The 10,633-nt window shown below is 39.5% G+C and overlaps 2 protein-coding genes across 3 annotated transcripts in view; one reads left to right on the forward strand and one right to left on the reverse strand.

The window, feature by feature from the left end:
- The first annotated feature begins 244 nt into the window (after nt 1–244).
- Nucleotides 245–2,876, forward strand: il17a/f1 (interleukin 17a/f1). Its single transcript, XM_051378821.1, has 3 exons — nt 245–578; nt 1,410–1,639; nt 1,764–2,876. The coding sequence occupies exons 1-3, from the start codon at nt 546–548 to the stop codon at nt 2,014–2,016; spliced, it is 516 nt and encodes a 171-aa protein (XP_051234781.1). The 5' UTR covers nt 245–545; the 3' UTR covers nt 2,017–2,876.
- A 67-nt stretch (nt 2,877–2,943) lies between these two features.
- The window catches only part of LOC127351350 (stathmin-4-like), a 7,968-nt gene continuing 278 nt past the window's right edge, over nt 2,944–10,633 (reverse strand). The window contains exons 2-7 of one of the 2 annotated variants that reach the window (XM_051378824.1): nt 9,290–9,357; nt 9,063–9,158; nt 7,044–7,249; nt 6,195–6,359; nt 6,066–6,083; nt 2,944–5,171 (exon numbers count right to left, since the gene is read on the reverse strand). In XM_051378824.1, the coding sequence (XP_051234784.1) occupies nt 5,163–5,171; nt 6,066–6,083; nt 6,195–6,359; nt 7,044–7,249; nt 9,063–9,158; nt 9,290–9,302 (507 nt within the window). In that variant the 5' untranslated portion in view covers nt 9,303–9,357 and the 3' untranslated portion in view covers nt 2,944–5,162. Of the gene's footprint in view, nt 5,172–6,065; nt 6,084–6,194; nt 6,360–7,043; nt 7,253–9,062; nt 9,159–9,289; nt 9,358–10,633 lie in introns of both variants that reach the window. The other variant, XM_051378822.1, reaches the window with a different exon arrangement.

Genomic DNA, 10,633 nt, shown 5'->3' on the forward strand with positions numbered 1-10,633 from the left:
CACGCTAAAGTTGTGTGTGAAAGTTTTCTGCTGATGTTTGTAAGTTTCGCAACAATCCATACATTCGTAACGTGGTGTTTGAAGCGCAGACTTCACGCTGCAGAAGATCAGATGACCTAGAAAATCTGCTGCCACTGTTGTATGGCAAAACCTTGAACCTCGACGTCGGCTGTAAAAGTGGGTTAACCATCAGGCCTCGTCATGCATGGTCTACGTGGTTTAGAGAGGAGGATCAAAGACACTATGGATAGATAGCGAAAGAAAGAAAGAAGGTGAGATCATCAGCGGACGTCCGACAGCAGTGCTGACTGTGACGCTCCTGCCAGGATAAATACCAGTCCAGCAGAACACCAGCCAACAAGACAACCACCTGCAGCTCCTCAAACAGTAGAGTACCATCAGACCTCCAGGTTGCACCTTTCAACCTGAACCTCCTGCAGAGCCTGAGGATCCTACAGACACAGTGTGCAATAGTCACAAAACATCCAGAACCGAATAAGAACCCAAAAGGACAACGAAGAAGCAAAAGAATCCAAACTGTCAGCATGTTTTCAACGTCAGACTGCTCCAAAGTGACGGTAAGAAAGACTGAATTCTTCTCATTTAATCTGAGTTCAGGACCAGAAATCTTAGCGTGAACAAATAAATAAGACATTCTGAAACATTTAATTTCCTTAACAAAGTATTTAAAATGCATAAATGAGCTAAGAATCTGTGAAATTAATTATTTAAACTCAACTTATTATTATTAACAGTTTGTCACCTTTATCAAAAAACTGCAGCCTCTGAGATTTGCATGTTGCACTTTTACACGATTAATTGTTCAGTGTCACATTAAACATGTTTAAAACATCTTATTTGATTAACCTTAAAAATTCATACAGGAATTTAGAAGAAAACATATATGATGGAAACTTTCTGTCTCTTATAGATTTTAAGATACGGTTGTTTGTTTTCACAATAGCAAACGACTGTTGGCTTATTGTTCTCTCAAGTTAAGTTAACTTATTTCAATTGGTTTTACAACTAAAATAAGACTTTAGTTATTCAACCAAAGTTAATTTAACTCACATTTATAGGACAGCAAATTAAATTATAACATTTTAGTTTGAACCTGCTAAACTTTATTAGATTTCGAAAATATTAACATTGCATAAGAAGAAGAAGAAGAATTACATTGTTAAAATTGTGTTTACTGCCACTGTGTAAATCTGCTTAACAGTTTTGGTAATTCCACTTATTAAGGCAGGCTTATTAAGTTTGTTTACAAAGAAATCTAATGTGAAAATCATGTTTTCACATGTCACACATTATACTTCACATGATTTTTTTGTGAATTCATCCTTATATATTTAAAATTTCTTAATTACAGTTTATTTTTTGTATTAAGCATTTCTCCTCTTTCTCAGGTTGCCTGCATGGTGGCAATGATGATGATGATGATGATGATGACGGAGGCAGCAGCCATGCCGAAAGGAGGTGGTTCATCAAAGCACTCAGCAAAGCACACAGGACACAGGAAGCCCTCTGATGGTGCAGCGGTAGAAACAGTCCCCCTGCAGCTTGACCCCAATGCTTTGGTTCCCACCAAAAACCTCAGGCCCCTGGAGAACTCCTCCATCTCCCCGTGGACATACAAGTAAGGAAACAAACTAACACAGGAAACCATCTCTCAAGCTAACATAAAGAAAACAGCGGTTTGGTCCTTTAATCATAAAGCCATATTTATAGTTTTTTTGTCTCGTCTTTCTCTCCGTCCTCAGCATCTCCCACGATGAATCTCTGTTCCCTCCAATGCTGTCAGAGGCTCGTTGTTTGCTGAACGGCTGTCTCGACTCAGAGGGCAGAGAGGACCCGAACCTGGAGTCCAGACCCATCATGCACCAGGTGCTGCTGCTGCGCCGTGTCCGGTCGGTGGGCTCAGGGGTGGGGAACAGCTACCACTACCGACTGGAGTCCCGCCTCATTGCCGTGGGCTGCACCTGCGTCAGACCCATCGTCCAACAACAACAATGAAGACCAGCAGAGGCCAGACCAGCTACTGGGTTAGTCTGATGCAAACAGCATCAGACCAGGACTGCCAAAACAAAAATTTAGAAAAGAAAAATACACAATATACAAATACATATAGACAGACTTCTGTCATATTATAAATATGTACTATTAACATTATTATATTAAGCTAATTTATAAAGCACAACAACAAGTTACAAAGTGCTTCTCTAATAGACCAATAAATCAAAAAAGATGAAACAGAGCAATTTTTTTATTATTAAAGTAAACACCAACGTTGCTGCAATGGATTTATTTTGGCAGAGAGAGATCCATAATGGGAAGAAATCTGACTAAAGGAAAAGCAAGATGTAGATTTGGGAGTCGTCTGCATAGAATCAAATATCATGCTTTGAAATCCTGAACCGAAAATGTAAAATGTGTCTGGAGAATAATAGGACCAAATTCATTTCCCTCATTACTGTGATTGTAAGTCACAATTGTTTGTTAGTCCAGAACTTCAGAGTTAAGACATCACACTGGCCAGTAACTCCAGCTTTTCATATTTAATTTGATTGGATGTGAGGTGAAGGTCTTCCTCAGTGAGTTTGAATATTTATTTATGTCACTTACATGCTGCTCTGTGATCCGCTGGATGTCAGATTCAATTATTTGATTTAATTTTTCCTTTAAATGTTTTGCATTTTCTTGAATTTCTGTGTTTACATTTGTCTCTAACTACACAGTGGAGCTAAAGTTAAAAAAGCAAAAAGATTATTATGGATGTGTTTCATATATTATGTTCTATTTATGGTTTTAGTTTATTTAAATTACATTTTATTTAAGTGTGTTGATCTTCAGTAGGTATTTATTGGTTATTTTATATTAATGTTAATGTATTTATAGTTCAGAATGTGGTGTCGACTAAATAAAAAAAATTAAACAAAGAAGTAAAGTGTCATTGTTTTATTCTTGAATTTAAAATATAATGTGATTTCTGTACATTGTCGTCATCATCATCATCATCATCATCATCTCACCCTGACTCCTTTACAATGACATTGCCAGGGAAACAGGCACACACACAAACATACCACTGTAGCTGTAAACAATGTACACAATCGCTTCTCAGGCATTCATCACTAAAATTCATTCATTCGTATCAGCAGGCGGTTGATATATTGATTGTTGGACAGGTAAGTTACCGGTGATATAGCTAATGTTAGCCACATGAGCTACCTAGCTGTTAATTCTTGATGTACACAGGAAGGAAATATAGAATAGTTGCATAAATGCTAGCATGCTAATTTTAGTGAGTTGTCTTGATATTCAGAAAAATGAGACAAATCTAAATATAGAATCTGATAAATAACATTTAGGAGCTGTGAAAGCAGGGCTAGAGAGATTTGTATAGTTTTAGGTAACTTGGAGTCGTCTCTGCCTCTCGTTTGACTCAAACTTGTCTCGTGGATGTTTTGTGTGTTTAAATCTGACCTTGTCTCTGTATCTCGGTCTGAACTAGGGCTGAGCGAGTAGTTGTCTGTAACGACTATCCGGTACTGTTACGACCCGGATCGTAAGAACTTTTTCTATTTCTGTGTGTGCTTTAATCTCCTCTGTACCTGTGCTGTTGATCTCTCTGCTGTGGTACCTGTAGCTTGTGGTTTGTTAACTGTGTACAGATGTTACAGCCCAGTTTAGGTCGGGGTGGGTACCATGTTTAACCATTTTCTCCTGTTTTTGATAAGGAGTTAGGTTAGTGACCTGTCTTCAGTTTCTTTGATTTGAGTATGTTAGGGTAAGGTTGCTCTGCTTTAGTCCCTTTTGGTTTTTTGTGTTGCTGTTAGCTCATACTGAAGCTGAAAAATTCAAATAAACTTTTAAAAGTGGTTAAAATTCTTTGTTGCTGGTGGTTCTTGGGAGCTGGGAGGAGGTACAGGTAAAGATAATGTACTTTATGGGTATCATCAGAGTAAAATGTGTCAAAATGACTTACTTACTCTTGTGATCAGAAACATTGCTCCGAAGCATCAATGTCTGATCAACCCGGATCATTTTCAGATTGAAATGATCTATGTCCAGTTAGTTAGGTTAGTTCTGCACACTTTAAGCCCCTCCGATTACGTACAGATACAGATAATGCTGAACTCGCTCATCCCTAGTATTAACTTGTTTTCTGTGTTGTGGGTGTTTTCATCCAGAATTGTTTGACTCTAACGGGTTCTCTGATACGGGCTCGTCTCAGAGAGTGTTTAGACCTGAACTTGTCTTGCTTTGGTGTGTGTTTTCAGCCGGACTTGTTTAGGGTCTCCTGGCTGTTTTGAGTCAGACTTGTCTCTCTCTTGTCTGCATTTTAAATTGTCTCGGACACTAATTTCACCTATAACGGTCTTTGGTCTCAACCAAGTCCAGTTGACTTGTTTTAAGCCTTTCCTGGTCTTGACTTGGTCTCGACCTGTACTAGGACTCAGCCTTGACCCAAAACTGCTGAGACTTGTCTCTGATAAGGCGGTCTTGACTGTACCCCTGCGAGAAAGTTTGCTGATTTTACTAGATGTCACCAACGTAACTGATCAATTCTTTCTTGTGGATTTGCAGTAACTGTAATGATGCAAACTGTCCAGCAGATGGAGGTGTTGATCAGCTGTACATCCAGGTAGCAGAGGCTCTTCCACAGTCCTTTCTCCTGGCAGGTAGAGGAAGTCCAGCCTGTGTTTTTCTGCTGGTTTGACGTAGAAGAAGCAGTTTCCTTTAAGTTTTGCGTTCCATTTCCTTCGCTTGGTTGGTGCAACTTTGATAAGACGTTGAAGAATCCGTGATACGTACACAATCACACACATGAACACATTGGCACTGTTGGCATGGCAACAAAGCACAGTAAAACCTCTGTGAACCACCTAATGATGACTGAATCTACAGCTTCCTTCAGTCTTTCTCATTATAAAGAGTTTATCTCGTTAAGAAGAGTCCTGGTTGTACAGAGGAGGTCGAGCAGTCGGACTCGCTCTCAGTCCTCCTCCTCATTTTCTTCTTCTCCCGCTCTTTTCAGAGCCTCTTCTTGTCAGTCTCCCAGTCGGAGCAGCGCCGGATTTCCAGCACATCAAACCTCAGCTCATCAGCCCTCCAAAATGGCTTCCAATTAAAGTTCAGCTTGTGTTGTGATCAGGCCATCAAGACACCTGGAAGCAAAAGGAAGGGGGTGCAGTTAGCACACCGCTAGCACATGCTAATTCTAAAGGAGTATGGCAGGACTAATGTTTTTCTGGATTCAGGAACGGCTAAATTCTGTTTATTTCAGAGTTAAAGAGAGTTTTCAGATTGAAAAAGAGACTTTCAGCATGAACAAAGTTCAACAAAGTTCGAAAATGTGACTTTTTGTAGATTGTGCTGAAATGTTTGCTCATACAGCTTTTTGCACTTAAGTTAGTTAAAAAAGCTGACCAATGACAATGTGGTACTTTTGACAGTATAATAATACAATTATCATGTCTTATTGTTGTATCTTGGGAAGCCTTTTTAACACCTTGTCCAGGGACTATAGATGGGCTTTTGGCTAATTCTTTTTCTTTTTTTACCATGTGTATTTATTGATTTACTCTGTCAAACATTTTTACACTCAATAGAAGAAATAGAATATATACACTTTATGGTCAGAAGTAATGCTACATTAAGATTTCTTGAAACACAGGTTCTTCCTGTATTTCATTTGTTGCTCCTGCCTATCTAACACATCTGACCAATAAGCAGAGTTCTCACGTGGTTTGTAGGGATGTATTTTGGGGGAAAACACTCAAAGTCTATAAACTCAACTGATTTGGACCAGAGTAAATGAACTGTAGGTGTGTGAACACCCTCAGAGTTGTTGGTAGAGGGGGGGTTGAACTGGACAGAGCCAGGCTAGCTGTTTCCCCCGTTTCTAGTCTTTATGCTCAGCTAAGCTAACCATGTCCTGACTCACACTTATCACAAACACATGAGTGCCATCAGTCTGAACATTCAGTAAAGCTGTTACTTTAAGAGTGCCTCAGTACGTCTACCCAGAATCCCCTCCTCCTCCTCCAGCTCGTCCTCACCTCCACACTGTGCTTGTCCTGAAAGACACAAACATCACAAACATGGTTAATGATTCATTTCCATGATACAGAATGTGAATCGTCTCAGTCAATGAGATTGAAAGCTGACGATAAACCGTGCGTCCTCACCTCCTCCTGCAGCCGCTCCTGTGAGGCGTTCAGGTGCATCTGCCGCTGCTCTTTGTCGGCGTCGGCTCGGTGCCCCTGCCGCTCTTTGGTCAGAGCTTTCTGAGCAACTTCACGCTCGTGCTCCCTCCTCTCCGCCAGGTGCTTCAGCAGCTCTGCCTCGTGACACTAGAGGAAGACAATGGGAGGATTTACAGTTTTTGTCATTTCTTGTCAGATTTTACAGAAGAGAGAACTCTAATGAGTTTGTTGAGTGTCAACATTAGTTTCTAGGAACTAGGTGGTCTTATTTTCTTGTAGCATAGTTTCTTGTTGAACATTGCACGATGTCGCATCGAATCAATCTGTTTGTTTGATGTGAATGCAGATAAAAAATCAAAACATCTTAATCTGGCTAAAACTGCTGCCACTAATCATCACTCGTAACACTATTAAATAACGTGGTGTTCAACAGAGATTGATTTTAGGGCTACTGCTTTTTTGTCTGAAACTGAAATATCAACAACTATTGGATGGATTGTGATGTAATTTTGTACCAACAATTTATGTTCCCCTCAGGATGAGTTGTAATAACTTTAGTGATCCTCTGACTTTTCATTGAGCGCCATCATCAGGTCAACATTCCCATCATCCGCAGCTGTTCTTTTTAGTGCTAATTAGCAAAGGTTTGCAGTTTAACACACTAAACTAAGGAGGTAAAGCTGCTAATCATGTTAGCATTTAGCTTAAAGCACTGTTGTGCATACTGTAAGTACAGACTCACAGAGCTTGGCTGTAGACTCAACTAATGTCACCTTTACAATAAATAATAACAATTAACAATCTAATTTTCTTGAACCTTGCTCCACACACCTTCCTCCTCTCTTGGGCGGCGTCCAGTTTCTTCTGGATCTCTTCCAGTGAGGGTTTCTGGCGAGGTGGTGTGGTTGCCCTCAGCTCGGGGCCGCCGTCGAAGGTGGGCGGCTTCAGGATGACCTCGAAGGCCTGGCCGCTTGCCCTTTTGCTCAGCTCGATCACCTCCATGTCCCGGATGTTGCACAGGTTCAAGTCCACCACGCCTGCTGCAAGGAGAGCACGAGACCATGAAATGAGCACAAACTGATCTTCCAGTTTCATCTTCAAAATCTAAAGTTTACAGTCTGAACTTTGAAAAATATAAATGAAATGTTGTCTGTATGAGACAGGAGACTTTGTGCAGGTCCCAGATAGAAACCGAGGATATTTGTTTCTTAAGGTCAGATTTGACCAGCTTGTGGAGATGAGTCATTCATATAAATATAATCTGTGTTTGCTTATGAAGCTGTGGCTTTTGGAGATTAAAATAACTGAGTGAATCAGCACACAGACAGAATTTATCATCAGTTCAACATTTTAACTGAGAGCTGCAACGATTTGTCGATTTATCGATTAGTTTTCAATCATCAAAAGAATCTCCAGCTATTTTAACAATTGTTTAATCATTTTGAGTCATTTTAAAGAAATCAGCTGTGTGAACATTTTCTAGTTTGTAGGTAAAAAAACAAATTGATTAAATTGAGAGAATGACAGACAGATTAATCAATCGTGATTTGTCCAATTGCAATTTTATGATTTGATTAATATCTGTGTGTTAGCAGATGAGTTAGTGGCTCCCAACCTTTTTCCTTAAGGGAGCCCTTTTCTATCAGTGAGTAAACTGACTATGTTTTATGAATATTTCATATTTTATTGATCAGTATCAATAACAGCAGAGAACAGCTCATAAACTGATCAATGAACCCAAACAGTGAACTCAATAACTGCAGGAAGTTTGATTATTTCCTGTGAATATCGATCAGAGATAAGTTTTTCTGATATTTTAAAACATTCTCTGTCTGTATTCTGTATTTTTTTTATCATTTTAACAATCAGACTTAATATTCCTCTGTTCTGACAGAATCACTGTTTATTGATCAGCTGTTTGGTTTCTGATGCAGGACGAGGCTGTTGATCAGAGACTGAAGCTTTATGAATATTCACTGTAAAACCTGATGAGTTAGAACGGTTTGAGGAAACTGATTTTATCAACTCAAAGATTTTAAGAATTAAAGAAATATTTGAGTGCTTTATTGAGTATTGAGCACAAGTATTTATCTTTAAGGTAATTTGGATAAATGAAGTTAATTGTACCAATTCCATTAAAACTAGAAAGTTAATTACACTCATATGCAGCATTTCTCCACTTAAATTGAATTTACTCAGTTTTCTTCCACTAAAGTAAATTATTATATTACCTGTAAAAAAAAAGCTGATAAAAACAATTTACTTGATTATCCAAATGGCCAAATCACAAATATGGAAAAATCTTAAGCTACACAGCATTATAGCACTGCGAGGCTTAAACTTTTATTATTATATAAAGTCAATTTAAAGAAAATGAGTCAGTGGAACAAACTGGAATTATATTGCCAATAATTAAAATACTGCACAAATTATTATTCACCAATTTATTTTTGAGTTGGGTTAAATTCACAGGAACGAATGACTCGATGTTATGTTAACTTACTTCTTTTATTTAAGAAATGCTGCTCGGTTTCACAGTGAGCTTGTGTTCAGCTCTTCAAAGTTAACAATATAAACTTTAATAAAAACAATTGCATTTAGTTTGATTTCAGTGAAATGTACACTTTGTATAAAAGCTTTGGCGACCCCTAGTGGAGGTCAGGACCACTGCACTAGAATAGGCTGACCCACATTAATTCTGAAATCAGATGAGTAATCACCCTCTCGATGTCTCTGCATAAATCTGCTATCCTGTCTCATGTTAACTTTTTTCTCGCAGACTTTTTGGTGATGAGGAAAAGCACAGACGGCCCCCGTTTGAGAGCCACAGGATCAAAGAGAGTTGCTGACCTTCCTTCTTGTCGACTGCGGCGTCTCGGGGTGCAGGGAGGATGCAGGAGCAGAAGAGAGACACCAGGGGGAGCTCTCTTATCTTCTCTCTGTATGCTGGAACATTCAGAGGGAAAAGAAAAACTGCAGTTGAACCAAAAATCAGATGCAGATTGAATCCAGCAGTTAACTGTATTTATATAAAAGCACACCAAGAATCAGTCAGAAAATGTTTAATGAACTTTTACCTGCTAGAGTCATCCTGCTGCTGCTGCTGTTTTCTGTCGAAGACACTGTGGTGAGGTAGAGTCTGTTCCTGAGAACACACACAGAGAGTCACATTAAAGGAAACCCAGTTCAGTAGAAGAGTGCTGAGCTGACACAGCGCGCTGCCCTGAGTAAAGTCTCTCAAGCAATGACACACTCTCCCACAGGAGCTCCTGCAGGGAACCCTCCGCCTGTCAAACTAAACTCAGGGAACAAAAGTCCCTGAATGACAACAGAAAACAGAGAGAGGAGACTGGACTTTCTTACGCTGCAGTTTTAAACTCATTTGTTTACCAGATAGAGATTGACAGATTATCTGCATCAGTTTTGCAGTTTTTCTGTTAAACAATGAGAAATACAAATGTAATTTTGGCTGTATGAGTCAGGTTTGTGCACAGCCCACATACAAACTAAGAATATTTGTGTCTAAAACATCCTGTTTGATTTAAAGGTCAGGTTTTTGCCAGCTTGTCGAGTTGAGTCATTGGTGTGAATACGAGCGTTATGTGTTGGTGGCGCAGCAGCTGAGACTGACGGAGATTAAAGTAATTCCTCCAAAGTGTGAAGACTGAATCAGCAGCAAACACGGAGACACGACGGGCTGCAGGAGGTCGGATCAGATCCTGAATCAGCTGCTGCAAAAACATTTCACACAGCAGCAGCTCTTTCAGCTCATCCAGTGCAGGAAAAAGGAACAAACTCTGTCTGCTGCACACGAACACTGCAGGGAACAGTTCCCAAACACATTCCCAAAGTATGGAAGGCTATCAGAGCTTACACCAGCCTGGTAAACAAGTGACGAGAGTATTTCAGAGCTAGAGTTCCATAGATTATTTATTCATCTACCAAACCTGTTTCATCTCCAACACAAATATTCAATGTTCACGACCCAAAAATCCAAACTGATCTCTAAACAGTTTTTACACACAAAATAATAAACTGAAAAACAGCAAATCTGTTCTCAAAACCGCCTCCTGCTTTTCTATTGATTATTCTTTAAAGGCTGCAAACACAGTGTCAAAACTTTGCGTGTGTGTGTGTGTGTGTGTGTGTGTGTGTGTGTGTGTGTGTGTGTGTGTGTGTGTGTGTGTGTGTGTGTGTGTGTGCAGGGCACTAAGCAATGATGTCATTGTTGCCAGTAAACGCATCGGCTTCTGCAGAGAGTGGAGCACGCAGCACAAACACCACAAACCAAACAGGAAAGACTCAGGAGACGCAGAAAGAAAGAAAGAAAGAAAGAAAGAAAGAAAGAAAGAAAGAAAGAAAGAAAGAAAGAGAAGATCACAGTGATGAACAGAAGCTGCAGACTGATGAAAGAATAAAGA

This window comes from Dicentrarchus labrax, unplaced genomic scaffold (genome assembly GCF_905237075.1).
Source record: "Dicentrarchus labrax unplaced genomic scaffold, dlabrax2021, whole genome shotgun sequence".
Taxonomy (NCBI): domain Eukaryota; kingdom Metazoa; phylum Chordata; class Actinopteri; family Moronidae; genus Dicentrarchus; species Dicentrarchus labrax.